General features: G+C 39.4%; 1 protein-coding gene across 1 annotated transcript in view; it reads left to right on the plus strand.

Annotated features, from left to right (window-relative positions):
* Positions 1-27,802, plus strand: part of ryr2b (ryanodine receptor 2b (cardiac)) — an 87,692-nt gene that overhangs the window by 31,535 nt on the left and 28,355 nt on the right. Inside the window, exons 30-74 of the mRNA XM_085427739.1 lie at positions 195-327; positions 453-567; positions 736-896; positions 1,094-1,253; positions 2,336-2,422; positions 2,622-2,848; positions 3,011-3,224; positions 3,328-3,942; positions 4,091-4,291; positions 4,440-4,551; positions 4,665-4,805; positions 6,377-6,653; positions 6,753-6,867; positions 7,069-7,201; positions 10,647-10,750; positions 11,021-11,156; positions 11,893-12,079; positions 12,309-12,417; positions 13,252-13,372; positions 13,641-13,810; positions 13,928-14,148; positions 14,810-14,900; positions 14,980-15,120; positions 16,113-16,276; positions 16,471-16,549; positions 16,696-16,785; positions 17,969-18,106; positions 18,199-18,276; positions 18,361-18,436; positions 18,569-18,692; positions 19,047-19,162; positions 19,747-19,823; positions 20,697-20,812; positions 21,013-21,062; positions 21,165-21,225; positions 21,628-21,875; positions 22,307-22,388; positions 22,699-22,829; positions 22,913-23,227; positions 23,329-23,566; positions 23,936-24,023; positions 24,137-24,223; positions 24,369-24,530; positions 24,650-24,712; positions 27,431-27,556. Of these exons, the coding sequence (XP_085283865.1) occupies positions 195-327; positions 453-567; positions 736-896; positions 1,094-1,253; positions 2,336-2,422; positions 2,622-2,848; positions 3,011-3,224; positions 3,328-3,942; positions 4,091-4,291; positions 4,440-4,551; positions 4,665-4,805; positions 6,377-6,653; positions 6,753-6,867; positions 7,069-7,201; positions 10,647-10,750; positions 11,021-11,156; positions 11,893-12,079; positions 12,309-12,417; positions 13,252-13,372; positions 13,641-13,810; positions 13,928-14,148; positions 14,810-14,900; positions 14,980-15,120; positions 16,113-16,276; positions 16,471-16,549; positions 16,696-16,785; positions 17,969-18,106; positions 18,199-18,276; positions 18,361-18,436; positions 18,569-18,692; positions 19,047-19,162; positions 19,747-19,823; positions 20,697-20,812; positions 21,013-21,062; positions 21,165-21,225; positions 21,628-21,875; positions 22,307-22,388; positions 22,699-22,829; positions 22,913-23,227; positions 23,329-23,566; positions 23,936-24,023; positions 24,137-24,223; positions 24,369-24,530; positions 24,650-24,712; positions 27,431-27,556 (6,680 nt within the window). The remainder of the gene's footprint in view (positions 1-194; positions 328-452; positions 568-735; positions 897-1,093; positions 1,254-2,335; positions 2,423-2,621; positions 2,849-3,010; positions 3,225-3,327; positions 3,943-4,090; positions 4,292-4,439; positions 4,552-4,664; positions 4,806-6,376; positions 6,654-6,752; positions 6,868-7,068; positions 7,202-10,646; positions 10,751-11,020; positions 11,157-11,892; positions 12,080-12,308; positions 12,418-13,251; positions 13,373-13,640; positions 13,811-13,927; positions 14,149-14,809; positions 14,901-14,979; positions 15,121-16,112; positions 16,277-16,470; positions 16,550-16,695; positions 16,786-17,968; positions 18,107-18,198; positions 18,277-18,360; positions 18,437-18,568; positions 18,693-19,046; positions 19,163-19,746; positions 19,824-20,696; positions 20,813-21,012; positions 21,063-21,164; positions 21,226-21,627; positions 21,876-22,306; positions 22,389-22,698; positions 22,830-22,912; positions 23,228-23,328; positions 23,567-23,935; positions 24,024-24,136; positions 24,224-24,368; positions 24,531-24,649; positions 24,713-27,430; positions 27,557-27,802) is intronic.

The following is a 27,802-nucleotide window of genomic DNA, read 5'->3' on the forward strand; positions in this document are numbered from 1 at the left end:
TCTAGACCTGAATCAAGATCTGTTGTTATTATTATTAGGCTACTGGGAGAAACAGTTAGTGTGGGTGACTTGCATAGCTGCAGCTATCCAGATTATCCACTGTCTATGCTATTGATATTCTGCCATTATGACCTTGATGAGCCTGCTTAAGCTCCCAGGGGCCCTGCTGTAATTAATGCCTGTTGTCCTTTTAGAAAGGAAAGAGCAGGAGGAGGTGGACTCTGACTTTGAGGTGCTGATGAAGTCAGCCCACAGCTATGCTGGTTCAAGAGATGAGCTCAACTATAAAGATCATAGTAACGACAAAACATCAAGACTGAAACAGCGGTAGGTGGTAGAGAAAGGAAAATGAAGAAAGTATGGAATGAGGGTCCATCTCCTTTAAAATTGAATGCAAAATAACACAATAACTGTGCTTTGCTGAAATTAATTTGCGTTTCTTTGTCTGTAAGGTTTATGCTGAAGAAGACCAAACCAGGCTTAGTCAGCAGTAACTCATCTGCACGGCTCCTCGAAGACGTTGTAGTCGACAAGGATAACTATGATCACCTTATCCAGAGCTCCAGAGTAAGGCTTTATCTTCTCGTCATCATGTGAAAATACACAATACAAAACTAATTGTAATGCAGTGTGCTTCACTTCTTTGCCAGCACGTATAATTACCTGCCGCAATAAAACTGTTGAATGCAAGATGCAAATACCAAACAGTGACACCAACTAACCTTTCTGTTTCAGTATTACTACTCAGTGCGGGTTCTTCCAGGCCAGGAGCCATTCAATGTGTGGGTAGGCTGGGTGACCTCTGACTTTCATCAGCATGACATGACATTTAACACTGACAATGTCCACACTGTGACTGTCACCCTTGGAGATGACAGTGGCAAAGTCCAGGAAAGGTTGGTGAACAACAAAACAGTTTTATTTAGTATTTTAGGTGACTGTATCAAGAATTTTGAATTTTGACTGAATAGAGTTGGGGTTTTTTTCATAATTATCCTTCATCTGCTGTAATTACTATATTTACTGCAGAGGTGTTATATTGCAGTGTGCTGTAAATTTCCATTAAACAGACAATACCCCTCTGTCTACATAGTGTAAAGCGGTCTAAATGCTATATGGTTTGTGCTGGAGAGGCAACAGGCCTGTCTCAGAGTCGGAGAAGCACAGGATTGGAAATTGGCTGTTTGATTGACACAACCACTGGTCTGCTTACATTTACCTCCAGTGGAGTGGAGATGGCCACTTTCTACCAAGTAGGTCACACAACAAACTGTGTTTTTTTAATGTATTTTTTACTTTAATAAATTTAAGTTTTATGCATTATGTCTCATACTGTTCGATATAACGATATATATCGGATGACGATATCAAAACGTCTATCATTTCATATTACTCTATAGTTTGTTTCGTGATTTCGCAAAATAACCTGTTTACGGCAATATTTTTTCATCATTTTGATGGTCACTGTAATTTCTTAAAGTTCTCTCTTTCTCTTATGATTAAAATAAGCACACTACGGACGGACAAGCGACTGTTTTTATGCGTTGTTGTTAGCAACAACGACGGTAAAACCATCGCGTGGCTCCGCCGTCTGCTTGTTTATTTTCCACATAAACCTTTCACAATAAAGCTGAAGATCCTGTTGAGATTTTTCAAAATAAACTGAATCACGTGAAAGAGTACGCAGAATGTTTACAGATGAGAAGCAAAAAAGAGCTGTCAGGTGCTAAAAAATAAACCTTAGACTCAAACGTTAGAACAGGCTTTTCCCTGCAGCACGCCGTGTAAATACTCACAAAGAAAATGTCTAAAAATGTAGTTTCATGCATTGGTCAAAACACTTGACTCCAGGTACACGACTAGCTAGAAAAAAAGACTTCACGCATATCGAGTTGCCCGAGATTTACAGAATTTACAGAAAATGTAACATTTTTGTGATATATATATCGTTGTCGGGACATGAGATTTTGGTCATATCGCACAGCCCTACTATGTATGTAACACTTGGGACTGAACTTGCCCATATGGAAAAGAAATAGTAAAAACATATATGATTTACTCATGAAAGTGGCCACTTTCTCATTACTTTCATATATTTTTTTTAGTAAGCATCCAAAACATACAAGTTTCATTATATAATCCTTCAAGGGATCTTATATGTGTTTTAACTCTTGTATGCTTTTCATACAAGTTTCACACAAGACAGATACAAACTTTATAAGATTTATATATATCTTTTCCTATGGGTGGGGCTGCTAATGTTATAATGTCAGTAACAGGCAAGTTGTTGGACTGCATTATTAAACTGAGCATAAACTGTTTCCCTGCAAATCAGGTGGAGGCAAGTACAAAGCTCTTTCCTGCTGTTTTTGTCAAACCCACCACCAAAAACATGTTTCAGTTTGAACTGGGACGCATCAAGGTAATTCAACTTTCATTATTAAACCTGGCTAAGATACTTTTTATTTTTTTAAGCAGGTTTTGCTTATTTTGTGGACAAATTTGAAGAGTAATAAATTACAACGCAAGATGTTAGCCTGAACTTCAGTTTGTTTTTCATACCATCCTAAAAGTATCATGTATGACATAATTTCCTGTATTTGTCTTCTTCTCGAATCCAGAATGTGATGCCACTGTCCTCAGGTTTGCTTCGGAGCCAGTCAAGGAATGTCACTCCTCAGTGTCCTCCTAGGGTTCAGGTCCAGTGGCTGAGGCCTGCTTCATGGACTAGAGTACCAGACAGAGCACTGAAAGTGTTGGTTGATCAACCAGATGAATGTCACGGCTGGAGAATTCAATGCCGTGAGCCCTTACAAGCCATGATCCTTCACATTCCTGATGAAAACAGGTTAAGAAGACAGGATTTGATCTTTTACAGATTTAAGAACAAAGAAATATTTTCAAGAAAATAAAGAAATTTTGTTCCAAATGATGTTGGTGCAAAAGCTTTAATTAGATTTAGGGTTAATAACAGTGAAGTTGCATTTGCTTTTTGATGCTATTCATGTAGGTGTGTTGACATTTTGGAACTGTCGGAGCTTGATGACCTCTTGACCTTTCACAACAATACCCTCCTGCTCTACTGCTCTTTATGTGCTCTTGGCAACACCAGAGTTTGCCATGCCCTCTGCAGTCATGTGGACCAGTCGCAGATTCTTTATGCTATTCAGGATCCCTACCTCCCTGGCCTGCTCCGGTCTGCATTTTATCAGCTGCTTTTTCAGGTGACTGCTTGTTGGAGGTTAGATAACATTAACTGACAAAAGAATAAGTACGTCCTGGTCTTTGGAGAATATCTAAATACATTTTATTGTTTTTGTCCTCAAGGTTTTCCTCAGCAGCTACACCACAGCCTGTCTTATGATGAACCATGAATACATAGTTCCTATGACTGACCAAACCAGAGAAATCACCCTTTATCCCAGTCCTATTAATGGTGGGGATAGACAACCTCCAGAGGGAATACCAAGTGCTAGCTGTAGCACATCCCTTAAACCTCAGATGCATTTTTCAACTCCTTGCTTTATCAGAAGCGATTGCATAGAAGGAGCTAGTGCACTGGAAATAGCCTGCAAAGACAGCCCAGAAATCCCTCTGGACGTTTTAAAGAATCTTACCGTGGAGATGCTGACTGCTGCAGTTTGGGCTGTGGGTCAGGATGTAAGGGATCCTGCAGGAGGCAATTTCGAACTTTTGCTTGTTCCTTTATTAAGACTTTTCTACAGCCTCTTGGTTATGGGGGTGTGTAGGGATGAAGACTTAGGGAAGATTCTTAGACTCATGGAGCAAGGTGCATTTGCAAGGCCTGGAACACCCATAGGGAAGTTGGAAGAAGAAACTAGTGATGATGAAGAAGAGCAGAAAGGAGTGATCACTGAAGAAAGTTACACTGTTAAACAAGGACTTCTTCAAATGAAGCTTCCAGAAGCTGTCAAACTTGAGGTGAACCAATCTGCAAAAAAATGTTTTTTTTGATAATGCTCTTTCTTCTCTGTGGGTCACTGGGGATTAGCTTCATGTGCTGTGTTGTTTGAATCCTTTAAGTATGTTTAAAATTAGCCATGAAGGACTGCTTTATTTCTTTTTCTAGCTCTGCCACTTGCTATCCTACCTGTGTGACTGCCAGGTTCGCCACAGGGTAGAAGCTGTGATTGCTTTCTCCGACAGCTTTGTTGGCCAGCTGCAGGAGAACCAGCGGTTTCGCTACAACCAGGTCATGCAGGCGCTCAACATGTCTGCTGCCCTCACTGCTCGCAAGACAAAGGAGTTCCGGTTACCACCACAGGAGCAGGTTGCACGATATGAATACTAACTAAAAGGATAAAGTTATAGCATTTGTTTTGCATTGGTTTATGTAATGTAGCTGTAACTCTGAAGAAAGCATGTAACACACACTTGCTGATTGTCTATAAATATTGTAATCTCTCACCTGACTAAAGATCAATATGCTGCTGACCTTCAGAGAAGATGCGCAGCAGGAGAACTCTCCGTGTCCAGTGGAAATCCAGGAGCTTCTTCAAGACTTCCATCACCTTCTCGAGACACACTGTGGTTGGAACACAGCTTATCTTTGACTGATTGAATTTTTATTGAGCTAGGGAATTATAAAAACGCTCCAAGAAAGCACTGATTAAATCCCATTTTATGCTGTTGTCATTCTACAGGCATTGATTTGGCCAGCACCTCAGAGGATGAAGAGGATGCAGAGATGTCTCTAAAAGAACGACTTCTCTGTCTTGTGGCGAGAGTCTTTGGCAGTAATAAGTCATCAATGGATATAGACGGGTGTTCTTCACATAGCCCCAGTGAATACAAGTTGTTTTTTCTTACTTTGCACATTTTGCTGTCCTGTTGCATTTTATCACCTTTATAAGTCATTTTATTTAACTGCACCTGTGATCACGCAGCATGTTTTTGGTTACTAACAAACCATACAAACATAATGTTGGTGAAGGAGATGTTATATTAGGCATATAACTTAAGTGATAAGTAACTTATTGCTCAGTTGCTTCCTGTAGAAAGTAATTTGACACATAACTTAAATTACACCTGTTTTACCCTGTAATGTGGCGTGTTTGTGGCATTGTCACATAATTACCATTTAACTATATAAACCTCAAGTGTTTATGATGTTTAAGTATGAATACATAGCTGATAGCAAAGTTGAAAACCAGCTTCGTAAGACCTCTTCATAATCATCATCACAGCAATCTGGAAATATCTATCGTGTTTTCTACCACAATGTTGTCAGTTCTAGTTGAATTAAATAGAAAGGGTAGCTTGCCATCAAGAAATGCACTTTCTAGGTCTATAGCACATCCAGTTTAAACACAATAGAGAAAAAAAAACTAACCTGAAGAAAGTCACGAAAAACTATTATAAGCTGTTGATTGAGTCATTGATTGATGTTAGACTACGTTAAGTCTCAAAGCAAAGTTTACATCAAATAGGGTTTGTCTCTACAAAAATGTCAAACATCAAAGAAAAGGAAGGTTCATAAGTTTGACCATTTGGCTTGTAATTTAACATAAGCTGCATCAGAAAGGCCATTAACCATTACCACAACCACAAAATCTTAGAGATTAAACTGCTTCATTCATAATGCTGCCCAGTAACAGAATAGCCATTGGTAGCAGGAGGTAAACAGGCTCAAAGGAATTAAGCCAGGGAGACAGGAAGAGACCCTATGATGTGGAAACTTGAACCCTGGGAGCAGTCTGGTTTTAGCAGATTTTAAATTGGTTACAAACATTCCCAGCTAGAAATAAAGCCTACAGTTCTACAACGCTGATCGTTCATCGCTGCTTTTGTTTAGATCAAGCTCTGGATGTTTGGCTGAGGCTGGTTTACACTCTGCCTAAACATGAGTCTGGGTTCTGCTCTAGCTTTGTGTTATCTTTGCAGATGCTTGCAAAGAATTGTGTTATCAGCAGGTGTTTATAACCGAGATACAGTTTGCACTTTACCCACGGGTTTTTGTCCTTTAGTGCACAACAAATGAAAGAAGTGTTCATTTTTCCACTTCTAATAAGTTGTAGACTGCGCCACTGCTTTTCTCTCCTGCACGTGAACTGAAGTCCCCTGATTGCAGTGCAAGCGTGTCTGTCCACTATGCATATAACTGATGAATCTTTAGAACTCAAGTAAAAACATGACAAAACATGACAAAGTAAAACTATCACAGTACCCCAACACTGGCAATGCAATATTTACTGTAAGTGACATAATAACAAAATTGTTATTACCTAATAAATGACATTTCCAATGTGTTGCTATATCACACACATCAATTAATCAATTTGTCATTTAAACACAGATAATAGGATTTCAAGCCTGTCCTTTTATCTCTGCTTCTCACCTGGTGTTACTCTTTCAGAGTCCCTCAAAAAGATGATCTCTGAAACAATGGTGCACTGGGCTCAAGAAAGTGAGATTGAGGACCCTGAACTAGTCAGTGCTATCTTCTCATTGCTGCACCGCCAGTATCAGGGCCTCAGGGGCCTAATGGAAGGACCCTTATTCAAAGCTTATACCATCAAGCAGTCGTCACTGGAGGACACCATGGCACTCTTGTCCTCCTTGGGCCAAATCCGCTCCCTCCTCAGTGTTCGCATGGGGAAAGAGGAAGAGAGGTTGATGATCAGACGACTAGGGTAAGAATGATTAGTTGCTCTTGTATAATTTATTAGTGTCCAAGTTTCCATTACCATGTGGTGCCACAAGTTTTCTTACATTTTTGGTAACATCTACAGAGATATCATGAATAATAAAGTTTTCTACCAACATCCAAACCTAATGAGGGCATTGTCGATGCATGAGACTGTGATGGAGGTGATGGTCAATGTTCTTGGAGAAGGGCAAATAAAGGTGAGAAAATAGCTCAAATGTATAGAAATAATGTGGAGGAAAAACATGAAATCAAAGTTTAGATGTTTATTTTTAGTTTAAAGGTTGGAGTTCAAATTAATTTCTCTTGTGGCTAATTTGCATGATTCAGTCTGATCACTCAGCGTCTGCCCCTTTACAGTTTGCTTTCTCTGTGTGCTTGTTTTAATTTACTATTTCTAGGAGATTACCTTTCCTAAGATGGTTGCCAGCTGCTGTCGATTCCTGTGCTATTTTTGCCGTATCAGCCGACACAATCAGGGAGCCTTGTTTGACCACCTCAGCTACTTATTGGAAAACAGCAGTGTCGGGCTAGGTAAATGTCAGTTTCTCTGCTATATAATCTCACTGGTCTTTTGTAAAGACCAAACTTGAAACATTTTTGATTGTAGTTTACTGAAAATATATAGAAGTAAACTACACCGGCTAGAGAACGCCGACAGATTAAAGTTGGAGATCGGACAATCTCAGTCTTCCCCGACTACACCGCCAGGGTGGCACGGGCTCGTGCTGCATTCAACACGGTCAGGCAGCAACTCCGTGGCATTGACGGTGTTCGGTATGGCCTGCTTCATCCAGCGCGACTCCGCATCACATATAAGGGTGTCGAGAAGGACTTTGTTTCGGCAGAGGAGGCCAGTGATTATGTCAAAACTTTGATTTCTGGGTGAGCCTCGTTAGCTCCTCAGTTTGATACTGTAATGCTGCTAAGGGTTCACGGTCTCCTTAGGTTTAACGCCACCTGTGCATTGTTTTCTTAGGCCATTGTGCTGGTTATTGTACTGTTGGTGTGCTGGTTCCTTTTATTTTCATTGTTATTTATTGAAACGGGATCATATAATATACTCTTGAACTTCGGACCAGTCCGGCACAATCTTCTCCAAGCTTGCTGCATTGATTTGCATAGGACTGAGTTGTTTTTCGTTTCTGTTAAATTTTTATTTATTTATTTTTTTGTTTGGTTGTTTTTGTTTTAATTGTTTATCTATTTATGTATGTTGTTTTTGTTTTTTGTTTTTTTAAATTTTATGCACTTTCGGTGATTTGTTGGAAAGTTCTCCTTCTGAGGAAGTCATATTTTGTACTGTGAGATCTTTTTTTGGTTGGTTGGTTTCCTTTTTATTTTTTCCCTTTTTAAAAAAAACATGTTTACTGTTACGCGCACACTGTTATGCTCAAAAATGACAAGGACCCAACCTCCTGTGGTTCCTACAGGCCATTATCTCTGCTTAATGCCGATGCAAAGGTATTGGCTAAAGTAATTTCATCTCGCCTTGAGGATGTGCTTCCTCGAATTATATCTGAAGAGCAGAATGGCTTTATAAAGGGACGGCAATTGTTTTTTAATACCCGTACACTCTTTAATGTTATTTACTCAAAGCGTCTATCTGAACTTCCTGAACTTGTGATTTCTTTAGATGCTGAAAAGGCTTTCGATAGGGTGGAGTGGGAGTACTTGTTTGCAGTTTTAGAGAAATTTGGTTTTGGTGATAAATTTATTTCCTGGATTCGGCTTCTTTATTCGTCCCCTAAAGCCAGTGTTCATACTAATGATGTTTACTCTGATTATTTTGCGCTGGGTCGTGGTTGTCGTCAAGGTTGCCCTTTGTCTCCCTTACTCTTTGCCATTGCCATCGAGCCTCTGTCTATTACATTGCGATCTTCTTCTGTATTCAGGGGAATCATCCATAATGGAATTACACATAAAGTATCATTGTATGCGGATGACTTGTTATTATATATGACTGACCCCGCATGCTCCATCCCTGCTGTTTTAAGTATTCTGGAGAACTTCAGTTCGTTTTCAGGTTATAAATTGAATTTGGGGAAAAGTGAGTGTTTTCCTGTTAATACGGCAGCACGTCAACTTCAACAGTCCGATCTACCCTTTCGTCTCAGTCCGTCTGGGTTTAAGTACTTAGGGATTAACGTGACTCGCTCTCTAGCTGGCCTTAAATCAGCAAATTTGTCTCCTCTTATATCTAGGGTCACATCTGATATTCAAAGATGGGGTAATCTCCCCCTTTCTTTAATCGGTAAGATTAACGTTGTTAAAATGAACATCTTACCAAAATTTTTATTTTTATTTCAGTCAATTCCCTTATTTTTGCCGAAACATTTTTTTGTTTCACTGGACAAGATTATTGGTTCTTTCATTTGGGGAGGGAAGCCACCTAGGGTCTCTAAAACTTTGCTGCAGCGATGCAGATTTAGTGGAGGACTTGCATTACCTAATTTTTTAGTCTATTACTGGGCCGCTCACATCCATAAACTTTGCTACTGGCTAAAATCTTCTGGTTCCTCGTGGTGTAAATTGGAGCTATCATCATGTAAGGGCTCTTCTTTACCGGCTTTGCTCTATTCCTCTTTACCCGTGAGACCCTCTCTGTACACTGATAATCAGGTGGTTCTTAACACACTCAAAATCTGGTTTCAGTTTAGACGTCACTTTAATTTTGTAATGCCGTCTTCCTCGGGTCCTCTAAGCGAAAACCATTTGTTTCCCCCTTCACTTTTGGACTCGACATTTTCAGTGTGGTGTGACAAGGGTATAAAACAGTTCAAACATTTATATGTGGATGGTGTTTTCGATAGTTTTCCCAACTTGTCTTCTCGTTACAATCTCCCTGTTACCCATTTGTTTCGCTATTTTCAAATTCGAAATTTTGTTGCTAAGTGTTTCCCAAATTTCCCCTCTTTACCTCCAGAACAGCAGTGGGAAACTACGTTATCATTTGTTCCTCATCACAGAGGAACCATTTCGAAACTCTATGATGCTATTCTGTCTTTTAGTAACCACTCTAATGTTAAGCTTAAGCGTACATGGGAAGAAGAACTGGGATTTCGAATACATGAGGAGTCTTGGGAACGGGCTATAACGAGGATACGATCTTCCACCTCCTGTGCTCGTCTTGGACTTATTCAATTTAAGGTCATACACAGGGTGCATTTCTCTAAGTCTAGACTTTCTGAATTGTATCCAGAAGTGGAAAATAAATGTGATAAATGCCATGGTTCTCCTTGTCACCTTAGCCACATGTTTTTCCTGTGCCCTGAGCTACAAGGTTTCTGGACAAGGTATTTTGCTATTATGTCAACTGTTCTTGGGGTAACTCTTCATCCTTGTCCTCTGATTGCTGTGTTTGGGATTCCTGCTCGCTCACTTACACTTGATTCCACACAAAGGGATATTATAGCCTTCACATCCCTATTAGCGAGACGTCTAATATTGTTGCATTGGAAGTCTGCTAAGTATCCTACTATTTCCCGGTGGCTTAAAGATGTCATGTTTTTTTTAAAACTTGAAAAAATTAAATATACGTTGAGAGGTTGCACAGCCAAATTTTTTCACAAGTGGCAACCCTTTATCTCTTATTTTGCTAGTCTAGAGGTATTGCCTGTTTAAATCTACTTTTGTTACTGTTATATTCCTCTAATATGTTTGATGGTTGTGTTGATCTGTGTGGGACTGGGGGGGGGGGGCGTTGTGTTTTGTTTTTTTGTTTTTTTTGTTGTTTTTTTCATATATATATATATATGTGTTAATTTACTTAGGAAAATTAAGAAAGGTTGATTGTATTTCGGTAACTGCAAGTACTGTTTTCTTTTTTCAATAAAAATATTTTCAAAAAAAAAAAAAAAAAAAGAAGTAAACTACACCGATATACATTATTGTGTTTTGCCCTTATACTAATAGCCTGGCATTATGGAGAGTTTGAGCCCATGTTTCAGTTGTTTTATGTTTTTTTGTTTTTGCAAAGCTTCACCGTCCATGCGTGGATCCACTCCTCTGGATGTGGCTGCAGCTTCAGTTATGGATAATAATGAATTGGCCTTATCACTGAGGGAATCAGACCTGGAGAAGGTAACTCTGTATTGACCAGAAATGTTACAGTCCATTAGTCATTCTGTAGACAGTATACTGGCTTCCTTCATGTCAATAATAATGTATAATTAATAAATATGATTCAAGGTGCAGGGGAAATGCAGCACTATATATAGACAGTGGAGCTTAAATATAATAAATATATTTATAATATTAAAGTTCAGTTTCTAAGAAAGCTATAATGTTAAGAAAGAGATTCAGCTTGAGCAAATAAGTACTTATTGCTGATAAATCTTATCTTTTTTCCAGGTGGTTCTGTGCCTTGCTGGCTGTGGTCTCCAGAGCTGTCCAATGCTAGTGGCAAAAGGTTATTGCGATATAGGGTGGAACCCTGTGGAGGGCGAGCGTTATCTGGATTTTCTATGTTTTGCTGTCTTCTGCAATGGTAAATTAAAGATTTAAGTTTTCATTTTTAGTATATTTGTTCATACTGTATTTTTTTTAAAATATGAAAACATGGACTAAAAGGTCACCCTGATATTTGCAACAAAGTTACACGTGAGTCGTTACATACATTTGGCTGGCTCGATTATGGTATTTGATCTGTCACACGAAAATTTTTAGCTTGCCAATTTAATAAAAAAAGTGCAAGCTTAATTAATACTAATAGAGTATACTGTATAATATACATTTAATTCTTATATACATTTCATTTGCAGAGCATGCAGGTCATTTATTGCTTCTGAAACTTAAAACACAGTGTTGATAGGAGCAAAATGCTAATTTAAAAAGGAACAAGAGGCTGCAACATGTCACGCTCCTAATTAAGCTGCAGTATTTGCACTAGAGGTAATTCACTCTGCTATTGATTTTCCTTAGTCTGAAGCGGTGCCCAAAAGTCATCTGTTCAAATTGCCCTTGAGGCTGTTGACAGTTCAGCCAAATGGCAATGGCTTTCTGTACCAAGTGCTCCTCAGTATTTACAGCTTCACCTCGTCTCTGTGCAGCACTTGAGTTGTGCAGTATATTGTTTTATATCACTCTACAGAAGATATATAACATTTTTATCCTCTAGCTGTTTAAATTGATCAGTTTTCTTTGTGAGAGTCTTTGTTAATATATTTATTGTTATGGCAGATATTGAAGAATAAAAATCAAAGCTGTGTGTTGATTGGTCACAGGTGAGAGTGTCGAGGAGAATGCTTATGTGGTGTTGAGGCTATTGATTCGTCGACCTGAGTGTTTTGGCCCTGCGCTGCGAGGTGATGGGGGAAATGGTCTCTTAGCAGCCATGGAAGAAGCCATCAAGATCTCTGAAGACCCTTCTATGGATGGCCCTTGTACCAATTATCATTCCAACAGAGCGCTGTCAGTATCAGATATATGCAGTCACATAATTAAAAAAAAAAATATTTAAAATGGACTTAGAAATATTGTAAATCCAGAATCAGTGGAAGTAACTGTAACAAGCAACAAAAGAATCTGTACACATTAGCTTCTATCTGTAGAGGCCACCAGTAATATATGTTGATAATCCGTGATAGATAATATCAGGTCATTGCAGGCTTTTGATTGTTATGATTGTGTCCTGTAATAGAGATGTTGTCCAAGACAGCGATGATGATGTCATTCACATGGGGCACGCCATCATGACCTTCTACTCAGCTCTTATTGACTTGCTCGGTCGCTGTGCTCCGGAGATGCATGTAAGTGTTCCCTTAGCTATCATCAGCTCTTCCACATCAATATCTACTCATGTCTCAACCAATAAAGCCTAATGAAGAGAGTCTGCAAACTTCTGTTAAAAGAATAAACCTCAGACAAAAGTGTGCATTTTAGATGCTGCATTGCATTTTGCCTAATATTTATTATGTAACCCACACTTGGTCACAGGTTTTTTAATGTTTTAAAGATATTCTCAGACCTAGTTTGGACTTACTCTAATAGAGATTGTTGTCCCTTGTTGGCCAACATTCAGTATACTGCAATAAGCCATTAAAGACAGATTTACTGGTCAGGTCCTATTATTCATATTGATGATAGAGTACCCAGCCTTGATTTGGAAAACCCTCAACAGGGTGAATAAATGAAATGGTGAACATTGCATCAGCTCCTCGAGCCATCAGATTTTGAGCGTGTCTACCTGACTGAAAGTGTCTGAAAACATAGCGCCAAAGTGCACAGGTGAATTAAAAGAAGGGGACTTTTTTTGCATCAAAGGCACATTGATGTTCTTTAGATAAAGTACATTAAGATATTTAAATGCAATAATGTCAGTTTAACTGTATTTTTATATATTGACAGTGAATAACACCAGTAATTATTTTTTTAAATTAAATACATGTTAATTTTGACTGAAAGGTGAATTTAAAAATAAAATCGAAAGTAACTCACAGGACGAGTCAGTATGAGGTTAAAAAACAGGTTATCATATGTTATGACACTGAAATTTTGTAACACTTATGACCAGTTATTTTATTAATTTGTATTGTGAAAGTTGTTGTTATTATGTCTTGAATGACTATTTTATTTTTGTACAGTTAATTCAAGGAGGCAAAGGAGAGGCAATCCGTATCAGGGCCATTCTGAGGTCTCTCATCCCTATTCAGGATCTTCAGGGAGTCATCAGCATCTCCTTTCAAATCCCTTCAGTCTCTAAAGGTTGAATAGGCCACATTGGCCAGACTTTGGCAGCTGTGGCTTTTTTCTAACTCATTAGACATTGATGCCTCACTCCACAATCGCTGTGGAAAAATAGTGGAGGTGGACGGAGGCAACTGAGGCTAAGCGCCTTATCAGATATTAGACAGTCCCAAACCATTCTTTCACACAGAGAGATGGGACCACATAGTTTTCACAGTAGATGTAAAGTACATAATATGTTAATATGACCTTGGTCATCAGATCTAATCTTGTCTTGCTTTTCCAGATGGTGCATTGGTTGAGCCTGACCTATCTACAGTGTTCTGCCCAGACCACAAAGCAGCCATGGTGCTGTTCCTGGATCGGGTTTATGGTGTTGAGAGTCAGAGTTTTCTTCTCCACCTTCTAGAAGTTGGCTTTCTGCCTGACCTTCAGGCAGCTGTCTCTCTTGACACTGTAAGCTGAGAAATATTAATTTTTGTTTTCCATTAAACTCTATAACATCCACCACTTCTTATGTAATCTGGGGAAACTTCACACCCATAAGTTAAACCTCTTTTTTTCCCTTTGCAGGCTGACCTAGGATCCACTGATATGGCTCTGGCCGTCAATAGATACTTGTGTACTGCTGTTCTTCCCCTTCTCACCAAATATTCAGTTCTTTTCCATGATTTAGAGGACCACATCTTGCTGGTTGATTCTCTCATTCAGGCAGTCTACCGCCTCTCGAGGGCTCTTAGCTTGACCAAGGCTCAGAGAGACACTACAGAAGACTGTCTGTTGGCTTTGTGCAGGTAGGGTGTTCAACTGGTATGAATGAAAAACAGAGGACAAGGTCAAAGAATGTGACAGTCTATATAATATGGCATTAAATGGGTGGGGTTCTCTGAATGAGAGCTATATATTTAGGGGAAGTGTTGTTCCTCCCTTGAGTATCATAATTCAATATTGCATTTTTCAGTTTTTGGGTCATTGAGGTTTATTTGCAACAGCATCCAAACTAGATTCACCTACATATCCGAAATAAATGGTTTGACAGCTGGTTTCACTATGTTTGGCTCTTAATTTCGGAATTATTACAACATTTCCTTCCTATATCCGCTGACATCAGTGTCAGGCTGCTGTTTGAAAAAATAGCAACAGCAAAATATTAACCAATCCAGATACAGCTTATTCCCACTCATTATATATAATGAATCACTGGGAATTCTCATTTTCCAAATCCAGATAATTGGCATATTAAATGAACAAGAGTGTGATGTTAATTATTGGATTTATTAACATTTTGCTAATGGCATTTTCTGAGTTATGTCATCCTTCTGAGATGTACTAATCAGTCAAAAATATCGTTGTGCGTGAGTGTGTGGATGTGTGTGTGTAGGGGAAGGGTTGTTGTGTTGGCTGATGTGGAATTAATCTGTTTATGTGACTAATTCTGCAACCCTTGGTCCTCAGTAAACTCCAGCCACCTATGATGCAGCCTCTCCTTCGTCGGCTTGTCTTTGATGTCCTTCATCTGACAGACCACAGCAAAATGCCTCTAAAGGTGGATAATTAAATTTGGGCTTGCCACACACTGAATATGAAAATAATTTTGTTAACTAATCACGACTTTCATCTATCAGCTCTTGACCAGTCACTATGAGCAAAGGTGGAAGTACTACTCCCAGTCTGGCAGGCAGGGTGAGCAGGGTTGTGCATCTGAAGAAGAACTCTACCTGTCTACAAAGTTGTTCTGGGGGGTGTTCAAGGCTTTAGCCAAGAAGGTAAACTAAACTGATTATGTGTGTTAGTTTTGACTTGAGCTTATAATTACTTTAAATTTGTACTTAAGCACAAAAATAATTGCATTAAATGTGGAAAAAAAGGTTTTCTTCAAACTAATTCATCTCATGATGTATCCTTCATCTTTTCTTGTCCTCCTTACGAAGAAAAATGGCAAAATACATTTCTCATGCGCTTCTTTAGTGTACTACGAGAGCCTGCATCGGGGAAGATGTAACACACTTGAGATAAGGTGTTAATTTTTCATTTCCTGGTATGAAACCTCCCACTCTTAAAGTGACTGTTTGGAAATGTGAACAGCATAATGTACGTAAAATATGTCTGCCAGACACTTACCTGAACGATGCAGAACGGGAAAACATCAAAAGAAATAAGTTGATGAGGTCAAACCACCCACACATGGAGCAGACATCAAACAGACTCAGAAGCAGAGCACAGTATTAGCACTGCACAGAACTATGAAGTTGTTTTTCGCTGAAATTACTACACAACAAAAGGCTTGTATATGTACAAATGTACATGCTTGGGTGTACAATATATCTCTTGCCCTGCTTATTGCACTTCTTGGTTGGGATTTTGATTGCTCGCGTTATGTGACACTGACAAATCTTTGCATATTAAAATGCTTTTTCAGGAGGAGTATGCAGTCATATGTTTACTTCCCAAGTAACTAAATCCATAACTTATTAAATTTTAATTGAATGAACTGTGTTAAATACAGGCTCTGAAATATATAGGTGGGTTTTTGGTTAACACGATTATTGCAGTTCATATAAAATTAGTTCTTCGCTGTCCTCCCATAACCTGATCTCCTGATGTAGTGTTCCCCTAAATGGCAATGAAAATAATAAGGAAGACGCTAGTGTAAGGTGACATGCTGCGTGAGGAGCATGTCACGCAGCATCATTGTTTTTACTCTTTTTGATAGCTTGTCTTCTTGTCTAATTTGTTTTGTTTTTTATCTACTTTAAAGCCCCAGATACTTCAGTTATTGAGTCCGTGTGTGCAGTGCCTCTCTGCAGTGGCCATGGCCCTGCCTCCTGATCATATGGAACAAAACTGCTTGTCGCACATTGAGAAAATAACCTCCATCGATACAGACGGACACTTTGACCCCCAGCCTGTAGATACATCCAAGTAAGATACCCCAAGGATATTTTTGAATGACTGAAAAGAGAATCGTGTGAAAATGACCTGCCTAATCAGAAGTGTAACCTGTAATTTAGCAGACCAAGTGTTGTATTCTGTGAATATAAACAGTATGATTCGCAGAGATTAATGTGCAGTTTTAATCAAGGCTTAATAATGTATTTTTTCTGTCTCTGCATTAGTGTGTCAGTGCCAGAGAGGCTGGAGTTTGTTGTGAACAAGTATGCCGAGCATACTCATGAAAAGTGGTCACTGGAAAAGGTATCATATCCTGGTCTGGACTGACTGTCATCATAAGAATACCTTTGTACATATTTTTCTCTGCCTTGTCAAAACATCTCTCTATACTGAGTCCCTGATTTATTCTTCGTTTTTTGTTTAGTAAATCTGTGTGTTTTCTCTGCCAGTTTGTCAGTGGCTGGGTTCATGGAGAGCACCTATGTGAGAACACCAAAGTTCACCCTCGCCTCAAGCCGTACAGGGCTCTTGCTGAAAAGGTACAGATGAAGTAGTCAGTTTTTATGGCATGTGTGGATGTTCTTCAAGTGTTCTTCAGGAATGAAAGTGGTGATATCCTAGATGTACAGAGACAATTGCATACATACCAAATGTCAAGTAGTGATGAGTGATTTTCTTCACAGTCCAAACATAGTGTTACCCCCCCTTACCTGATGTAGAGGAGACTACAATTTATTCCTCACTTCCAGCATGAAGACATGTTTGAACAACTGATTTAGCCAGCTGTAATTATTGAACATAAGTGGCAGGATATCAGCTGAACACCTTTAGAATTATTAAGGCATAACATTTACTGTCTCTTTAATTTTTTTAACTTAACATACCTCACCTCGTGCTCCTATGCTCTTCACCTCCGGCCCTCGGTGCACAGTGGAGTTTTTCACTGGCAATGTGCCTGATGGAACAAATAGTTAAGGAGACGAGATAAATGACTGTCTTTGCAAATACAGTCATGTGATGTTCTAATGTAAAGAAAACAGTTCAACAGTCAAAAATATCCTCTGATCAAATATGGTAGCTCGGCTGCACTCCTGCGTGGAGCGCAGCACACAGAAGTCCAGCCATGTGTGCGAACGCCCATGCATGCCCAGACATGTTTGTGCTGCACATGTCAATCATATGTGGAGGTGCAAAATTAAGTCTTTAAATAATCAAATTTATTAAAAATCTCATATTAATGAAAATATTATTTTAATACATCAGTGTGGACAATAAATAAAACGGATAAGCCGTCGCCGTTAAATTTAAACCATCCTCAATCCCTGACATCATCGTCTGCTGGCACAACCCTAGTACATACTGTAAAATGCTAAAATTGTGCAACACACAGTGAGTCATAATCTTATGAGAAATCTCATTTACATATACAGTACTGTATATAAATCACATTAAAAGTGTTAATATTTTTTCAGAACAGTGTGATCTTCAAGTCTACTAAACATTTACTTTCAAGCATATTTGATCTGATTTTTAACCTTGACAGCTATGTGCAGTACCATTTGGACATCTTTTAGGACCACTGCCTGGTACTTGTAGGCTGGCTATATGCACTTATTGACAGGCTGTTACAAGTTCTTGAGCTATTTAAATAGTCTGCTGTCCCTTGATACCTGCTTTTTTTTAGTTTTGCATTAAACCTTTTCTATATTTCTGATTTTCCAGGAGAAGGAGGCGTACCGCTGGGCCATCAAAGAGACAATAAAGACTATGCTTGCCTTTGGCTGGAACATAGAAAGGACCAAAGAAGGAGATGCTTTTAGCATGCATCCATGTACACGCAGGGTCTCTCAGTCTGGACAGGTATATGTGCTCATGTTCTGCTTGTTCTTGTTAAAGCAGCGTTGCTTACAAATAACTTTTTATTCCATTAATAAGACGTTTTTTTGTCCTAGCTGTCATTTGAAGGCGCATCAACCTTCAGCCCCAAACCTGTGGACATGAGCTGCATCACCTTATCATGGGACCAATGTGTAAGTTAAAGATTAGATATTAGAACTGGCAGTTGACATATTATTCAGTTATGTTAATTTTCTTCTTTCTTATCTCATCTTCAGGCCATGGCTGAACAGCTGGCTGAAAACTACCACAATGCCTGTGCTAAGATGAAGAAATTAGAACTTGAGAGTAAAGGTGGCATTAAGTGTTGATAATATCTAGTTAATCTCCTCTCTTTTCTCTTACTCTTATCTCATCCCCCTTCATTTTAGGAAGAGCTGAACAGCTAATAAAAGTGCTATGCATTTCACTCATATCTATTCTCAGGAGGAGGTAGCCATTCGCTGCTTGTACCTTATGATACCTTGAGTGCCAAAGAGAAGGCTAAATTCAGAGAAAGAGCTCAGGATGTCCTCAAGTTCCTTCAGCTCAATGGCTACACTGTGTGGAGGTGAGTACAGAATACGCTTATGATTACACTAGGGCGATGCAATTCAGTGTGAATGAGGTGCTCCATTTTCATGTCACAGTGGCATTTCTCCCTCACCGTTGATTAGAGGCACTGTAGCAGTCAGTCCACAGCCCTTTTTCTTTGTAATAATTTCCAGTACAGGTCACAACCAGAAATAACTCGATGTGTAAGATAAATGTATTACCTCTTTGTCATCCTGCTGCAACATTTGCATCTTTGAAATAAAAATCTTGAAATAAAAGAATTCTATATTATTAAGTATTTATGATTAAAGTTCAGTCTTGCTTTTAGTAGTGGTGTTTCATAACTCATATCTGATTTCTTGTTCTAAAGAGATCGGAAGTCAGTGGAAATGGACTTTCCAGCCATAGCCAACTGCTTTGCATACACGCTGCTTCAGCGGCTCCTGTCTCACACTGAGGAGGCCCAAGAGAACCTTTTAAAGCTTGGTAAGATAATGTTGTATATTAAAAAGAAGATAAAAAAAAACATAAAAGATTTTTGCAATATACCGACATGTTAAAGAGAAGTTTTCACAGCACTATATGCTGTCCTGTGAAAAATAACTACACCTCATAACTTAATAGCTTGTCAAACCACTTTTGGCAACAATAACGGGAAGCCATCGTTTCTGGTATGACTTTATCAGTCTCTCGTGTCATTGTGGAGCAGTTTTGGTCCACTCTTTTTATGCCCTCACATACAGAGTTGCCTCCAGGATTTTTTCATAGGGGTGGCACACCAAAAACAGGATTTCTGGTTTAATTATGCTGTTTTCAAATATAGGTTACTTGAAAAATCTGGCAAAAAATTGAGAAAGAAAATAATTATATGCCTAGTTAGTTTCCTGCTATTTAAGTTGAAAAAAGGTACTTATGAAAACCAAGCCACCACAGAATAGTTCAGCCTAGTTTGGGTATGTGAACCTATCTTTCTTACATGAAGGTGACATAGAAACACTTTTTTTTTAACTTATCTGTATTATCTTGACAGTTTTACCTTTCATTTTTCATTTTGTCTTTTTTTTCTTCAGAGGTGATGCAAGCCAGAGGACAGATGTCTAAGGGAGAGAGGGCTCCACACGAGCAACCAGTCATTTTTTTTCACAAGGTTTGCATCAACCAATCTGCATATTTAAACACAGTCAAAGTCTAGCATCTGATAAAATCTCTGACATTGATTTAACCCCCTTCCAATCTAATTCTGCCAGTGCTATTTTATTTCATCTCATTAACTTTTTTTTTTCTTATTTCATTTATGCCATCTAATTAGTTTTGTTTGATGGTTGCCTTAGGCAACCCCTTTAAGTAAAACCCTTTGGGCTGTGTAATTTATTTAACCATTTTGGAAATCTACGTGGGCGTGTCAATTGCCATCAGGACATTGATTAAGGCTTCCTACACTGCTCTGGCTCTAAGGAGGTAGTAAATGAAAAGAGTTCGTTTTTCATCAATGGGACCTCCAGAGTCAGACCTTGTCAGCCAAGACTGTGAGCAGCCATGCCTCACATCTCTGCTTCTTTCACCTCCCACACAGCCCACTCTCACACAGCCACTCAAGTCTGTGTCTGTTTGGCTGTTCATCTGTCTGTGAATTGCCAGTTCATCATACTTTCTCTGCCTGTCATTAAAGTCATGTTAAAAAGGCACAAGGCTTTGCTCAGTCCCTGGAAGCTTTCTTTCCTTCTTTTTAAAGAAACTTCTAGTAATGATTACAGGGTGTTCAGACTTTTAGGCCGATCACATGGATGTTTACTTATCTAGTGTTGAACAAGAGTAGAGACACATATTTGATGTAACTGTGCAGCCACAGAAAGTTTTCTATTAAGTTTTGTCACTGTGTGGTTTCATGAGCAGAGGACCAAACAGGCAAACCGTGCATGTGATCTCATCAAGCACATACTGTTTAGAGGATATTTAAGGGGTTTGTTAGTTATAGATGTTGGTTTATGAAATGATTATTGACCTTTTCTCTGTTCAACAGGTTATCCTTCCTCTTTTGGAACAGTATGTTAAAAGCCACCGTCTATATTTCCTGTCTACTTCCTCGAGTGATAATAGAAGCCATGCCTCGAGAAAGGAAAAGGAGATGATTGCATGGTACAAAACAAAGTTTGCGTTCTTGTTTTTTATACTCTTATCTGATCATTTCTCAGCTATTTTGTGCATTTTTATTTATTTAAAGAAATATTTGAATTTTTTCAGAAAAAAGCTTCAATATATTCTGTCTTTTTATTTTGTGTCCTGCGATTTTCAATTCATCTCTCATTACTTTCCTTGTGTTTTCTGTTTACATGTAGCCTCTTTTGTAAGCTTGCAGCGCTTGTAAGACACAGGATCTCAGTCTTTGGTAAGGATAGTGTGGACATCATAACATTTATTTGTTTATTAAGTGTTAATCTGTGCTTTAATCCTCATAATTCACATATAATGTGTGCATGTGTTTTTTCAGGAAGAGAAGCCTCGTCAGTTGCAAGCTCCCTCCACGTTTTGGCTCAGGCTCTTGATGCCAGGTAACTGGATGGCACTTTCACACTCTGCCAAAATCGATCTTCTCGCTCTGCCTGCAGTGGCATCAGCGTTGCACCACCATGTCTAAGGATGAGATGACTGATGTAATTGAGCCACTGATGCATTGACGCTATCTAATTGTGGTTGATATCACTTTTGCTCCCTGAGGACAATGCCTGTGAAGCAAGCACAGTAGTGCTGTGGCTCAGCAGAGGTTGATGCCATTCAGACTTGTCTGAGGGATAGATTAGCTGATAGATAACTGATTTAGTCCATTTAACTCCCAGCCAGAAGTGTCACAGTAGGAAACCTTCAGTGGATATTTCTCCTTTGCAATACTATAACAAAATAATGTAGAATATTTTTCAACTCAAATAATTTATTTTCCCACTTTTTCATTATAGGACTTTAATGAAGTCAGCACCAGAGTCTATTCAGACATCTCTGCATTCCTTTTTTAAGGCAGCGGCGTCTGATTTAGAGATGACTGTGGAAACTCTTTCTGAGAGCTTAGTTTCGCTGCCTCAGAGTAGGAGTCAGCTGGCAAGAGGAGTAGCCAAGGTTCTCAACTACACAACCTCCATCCTTCTCCCTACACTCACTTCTCTCTTCTTTCATCTTGAAAACCAGAACCATGGAGTAGATCTCCTGGGTAAGAACTACCATTATAGTGGTTAAGTAGGAATGCCATGTTATTGTATTATTTCATTTACATCCTAAAATGCATGCAGAAACATGCAGATGTCACTTGTTAAGATACATTTAGTTATCATCTCAGCATGACGAGAAACACACATACGTTTTCAGGTGTTGGATGCACAGCTGGTTTCCACACCCCTGAAATCACTTGGGTACACCCTCCCTTCAGCTTGAAACCAGCTCTCATTCAGTGCCTCGGTCATGGCCACAAAGCAGCAGGAGCATACTGTCTCTCCCAATAATATCCCGACCTTTCACGAATCATTCATTACCTGAATCAGCAAGCATGCAGCTAATCCACCTCTCAGTGACTGAATGCTTTCGAAACTGTGGGTTCAGTGGTTGTTTGTGAAAGAAAACTTATGCATCACCTTGTTTTTTCAGCTGGTGGTATACAGGTATCCTGCTACAGGATCTTAAACAGCCTCTACGCTCTTGGAATCAGTAGCAGCATCTACATGGAGGGGTAATGCTTGATTTCAGATGTCTCCAAGATGATATCTTAAATAATTTTTGTGTAATGTACCTATATCTCATGATTGAAGTTATTTATTATATTAACCACACAGTGTTGGTACAACATCAGGGTATTCAGGGTGTTATAAATGTTAAAGGCTACCAGATAGAAGAGGATGTTTAAACCTGAGATGCATAGAAAGCAGCTTTCAAGCAAACTTATGTTAGCAATCCCGATTTGTAATATTATATCGTACTTTAAAATTAGTCGATTATTCACCCATGCCTATATCCTGATATGCACAACTCATTCTATACAGGCATAGGTCAGCAGCAGGTGCTTGTCTGGCAGCCTTGACAGGAGCTTTACCCGTGTGTTTCCTGGAGCCCGATCTAAACCAAAACAACCCTTACTCCATCTACAACATGATGACTGCTACTCAGATAAAAGGTATTACGCAGGCACATTTCATACCCTGTTATATTGTTATTCGCTGTCTCTTGGGAACCTTAAAAACCTTCCATCTTTGTTAGACCAGGGATTGCCAGATCAGGTGGAGGACATGTGTCCCCTCCTACCTTCTCTGGGACAGGCGCTGAGGGAAGTGGAGGAGCTGGCAGGTGCTGGAGCTCACCAGGCCCACTACATCCATGTTGCAGAGGTTACTTTGCCCATGCTGTGCAGTTACATTTCCCACTGGTGGAATTTGGGTCCTGAGGGCCAGCCAGAAAGGCCAGTGTGTACCTCTGTCGTTCCTAAGCATGCTAGTGACCTACTTGGCAACATCCTGTGTATCATCCACAATCATGTGGGTGCTAGCCAGGGTGACTGGATGAAACAGCTGGCAGGTACTTGTGTAGTGGACAATAGTGGCTTGTTGTTTAGATATACTTATTTCATATTAGTCAGTAATGCATATTTTCCAACATCTGTCATTTATATCTCTTAGTTTTTTCTCAGCCAGTCATATGTAAAGCCCATCCTGAGCTGTTAAAGAGCCACTTCCTGCCACTAATGGAGAAGCTGAGAAAGAGGACAGAATGTGTGTTGGTAGAGGAGGAGCAGATGAAAGCAGAAGGCGGGGATACCTCTGATGCGGAGTTGCAGATACAAGAAAAGTTCGCTATGCTGGTCCAAGACCTCTACGCCTTCTTTCCCCTCCTCATCCCATTTGTGGATTCTCATCGGTAAGACACTCGAAGGTGCTTGTATGTGGAGGAGCGGATACTTATTTTTCTAAAGTTAGAAGTAACAGAAGTAATGTAAAGTATTTATAGACTCAATGAAAGGTGAAACTTATTTTGCTATTTTTTGTATCGACTTGAGCTCCACTTTAATTATTTCATGGCCCCTGAAGTTCCCTTTTGAACCACATTGTTATTTTGTAAAGACGGTAAAGAACAAATGTTGTTAAGAATTCAACAGCCAGTCGTTGATTTTTAACTGCAAAAAACTGAGAAGATGATACTGCGAGGTTATGTTAGTTATTATTTCAGGCATATGCTTTTGCTTTACAAATTCTGTGTTGTGAATGTGTTTTGTCAAATTTATCTCAGAGCCAGGTGGCTGAAAGACCTGAACCCTGAGGCTGAGCAGCTGTTCAGCATGGTGGCAGAGGTCTTTATATTCTGGGCCAAATCCCATGTGAGAATGATACACAGTGTTTTTATTTATTTGTTTTTCTCATGCCAATGCCGTCTCAGTGAATATTTTGTCCATTAACTGTCACGTGTCTTCGCTTATGTTCTCTGCAACAGAATTTCAAATGGGAGGAACAGAATTATGTTGTTCAAAATGAAATCAACAACTTGTCTTTCTTGACCAATAATGACAAAACATTCAAGGTTAGTCATATTTACAATTTGACCTCATCCATTACATGTGTGCTGATGTACATCTCTTTACAAAATATATGTAGAAATCACAGAAGAATTGCAGCTGCCACTAAGTGTAAAGAAAAAAATCCTGTTTTCATATCCCAATACTCAGCTTGACAATGAGAAGAGGAAGATGAGGAGGAAGAGGGGTTGTTATTCCATCAACACCTCTCTCATTGTGGCTTTAATGAAGAGGCTGACCCCTGTGGGACTCAGGGTTTGTTTTCCAAGCGATCACAGTCTCATCATCTTGGCTAAGAATGCCTTCTCTCAGGTAAGTTGGAAATGTGGACCATGCTAAAATCCTCCACCTTTCACATCCTTCATTACGTGCTTGTGCACATTTGACACTGTTTAGTATACTTAATGTGGGCAATTACATGCTTTCCACAGAAGACCGCTGAGAATGAGATCCAAGACCATATTTTCAATTGTGTTGTGCATCTTCAGAATCAGGTGGGTGGTTTCTTTAATTTATTTGACTAAGCACCATAATCTTAGATAACTATCTTTGGGTACAAAATTTGAAAAGGCTCAAATGTATGCAGCGTTGGAGAGTAACAGAATACATGTACTGCCGGATGCCGCATGTAGTCCTGATGAGCCGGCCCGGGTTCGAGTATGACCCATACTTTAATTTATTTTTTTTTAACTCAATTTCCATCTGGGATTAAAACAGCTTTTCTGATTCTGATTGCTGGAAACCCAAAAAAACACGTGATAAGAGGCTCTAATGTAAGCGCCGTGTTAATATTGGTGGCGTCACTTACACAATGGACACAGAGCCAGCAGTGCCAGCAGCAGCCTTCAGGATCTCCACGCATTAACATGCTGTTTTTAGACTTGATGGATGGCGTTAACAACCTGATAGCTGCAAATAATCGTGTGCAGTTCCACATGATTATTAACAGACAAAAAGAAAACATATTACTGATACACTGTTCCCATTGGGGATATGTTAATTGGAAACACTACATTGCCCATAGGTGTGAATGCGGGAGTGAATGTGAGTGCAAATGGTTGTCTCTGTCTATGTGTTAGCCCTGCAACAGACTGGCGACCTGTCCAGGGTGTACCCTGCCTCTCACCCTAAGACAGCTGGGATAGGCTCCAGCGCCCCCCGTGACCCTGAAAAGGACTAACGGAAGTGAATGGATGGATGGATGGACGGATGGACTACTGATACAGAAATAGTTTTCTATATGAGATCGCTGCAAAAAGTGCAGTCTTACCTAATGTCCACCATACTGTTACTCATTTTATATTTAGATTTAAAAATCTAGTTGGTATTGGTATGGCAAGTAGCCTTCAGTAATAGTAATAAATCACACAGCAATAGTACATTCATGTAGTTATAAAAACCATGACAATATATTAAATATTCCAAAGTATTCAGAATACGTTACTCTCATTGAGTAACTTAACAGAATATAAAATACATTTTGGTCCATGTATTCTGTTATCTATAGTGGAATACATTTTAAAAGTAACCTTCCCAACACTGAATGAGCAGGCCAACAGAAGTAAGCTTTAGACAGATGACAAGACAAAACAATAAGCAGATATACACCAATCAGGCATAACACTGTCACCACTGACAGGTGAAGTGAATAACACTGATTATCTCTTCATCATGGCACCTGTTTGTGGGTGGGCTATATTATTTTGTTCTCAAAGTTGTGTTAGAAGCAGGAAAAATGGGAAAGTGTAAGGCTTTGAGCAGGTTTGACAAGGAGTGAATTGTGATGGTTAGATCACTAAGTATGAGCATCTCCGAAACTGCAGCTTTTGTGGGGTGTTTCCGGTCTGCAGTGGTCAGTGTCTATCAAGAATGGTCCAAGGAAGGTAAAGTGGTGAACCAGCCATGGGCGGACAAGGCTTATTGATGCACATGTGGAATCAAGGCACATGTGGTCCAATCCAACAGACAAGCACAAGTGCTGTAAAATGTAATGCTGGTTCTGATGGAAAGATGTCAGAATACACAGTGAATTGTAACTTGTATATGGGGCTGCATAGCTGCTGACCAGTCAGGGTGTCCAAGGTCACCCCTGTCCACCGCTGAAAGGTAATGGCAGGGTGCATCTGCGTCACTTACTTGGGGAACACCTGGCACCAGGATCCACTGTTGTAGAAAGAGCGAGTTGGCTGAGGCAGTGCGTTGCTTGGGCAAGGTTCTGCTGAGGAACCTTCTGCAATCCATGTGGCTGTTACTTTGACGTGTTGCAGACTATACACACTCGTTCACAGAAACAGTATTAGCTGATGGCTGTGGCCTCTTTCAGCATGATAATGCACCCTCCCAAAAAACAAAAACTGGTTCAGGAATGAGTTTAAGGTGTTGACTTGGCCTCCAAGTTCCCCAGATCTCAGTCCAATCGACCGTCTGTGTGATGTGTTGGACCAACAAGTCTGACCCATGAAGGTCCCGCATCATAACGTACTGGACTTAAAGGATCTGTTGTTAACATGTTGGAGCCAAATACCACAGGACACGTTCAGAGGTAGAGTCCATGCCTTGACGAGTCAGGGATGTTTTAGCAGCAAAAGCGGGACCAACACAATATTGGGCAGGTGGTCATAATGTTATGCCTAATCAGTGAAGTATGTATTAGTTGTGTGAATTTGTGTTTTGGACTGCCCTTAGACTGCAAATTACAAGCGTATCTTTTCTACTTTCTGAAGAAATTAATCATGTTCACCAATATGCTCGAGTACAGAGTAACTTTTAATTTGTGCAACAAGTGTCTGGGAAATTAAATCAGAGAATGCTTCCATAGCCTGTAAAATCCAAAGCTGTCTTTTTATTAATCTCAGGCAGTGGCTCATTGTTCACCAGAGACGTGAATGTGACATACTCGCCACACTGTACTAAATATGCATGCAGCATTTCTGTATTCATAAATCACTGATAAATGTGTTCACTCATAAGTTAGTGATGGGAAAATTCTGCTTTGTCATTATAAACAACTTTTAGAGCAGAAATTCGAGTAAATGTTTTTCCCAGTGGTCTTTGAAATCCTTTTTTCTTTTTTATAATGATTTGTGAATACAGAGTCTTTATTATTAGTCAGTATATACAAGTTCAACAACTGTTATAACTACCAGCACCTTGGAGCAAAACAAATGAATGAGCTAATCTTCTTTTTTTTTTCTTTTTTTTTTTTTTTATAGGGATCAGACAGTTTAAGACAGAAGATTCTTACAGAGCTCTCACACCAACCCGGGACCATCAGTGGTGCAGAAAAGACTGTTGACAGGATTATGGAAATAGCTCGAGTCCTTTATTATCTTGACCAGGTGAGCTTTTCCATGCTATAGAAAAAGTTGCTGATTAAGACACTGAGTAAAGGCTCCGTCCTTTCCTTAATGTAAATTTGACAAGCTGAACGCAATCTGTACTGTACAGGAGACACGGCGCGAGATTGACAATGGTCTACAGCCAATCAGGACGCAGAACACAATGCACTGTCAAAACAAAATATAACAGCATGCAAAATTGCACAAAAAGAAATCCGCAAAAACTGAACCGCGTTATAGCGAGGG

The sequence above is a fragment of the Rhamphochromis longiceps genome, linkage group LG13 (assembly GCF_057381845.1).
Source record: "Rhamphochromis longiceps isolate RC_006_pf linkage group LG13, R_longiceps_female_GT1.1, whole genome shotgun sequence".
In the NCBI taxonomy this organism is placed as follows: domain Eukaryota; kingdom Metazoa; phylum Chordata; class Actinopteri; order Cichliformes; family Cichlidae; genus Rhamphochromis; species Rhamphochromis longiceps.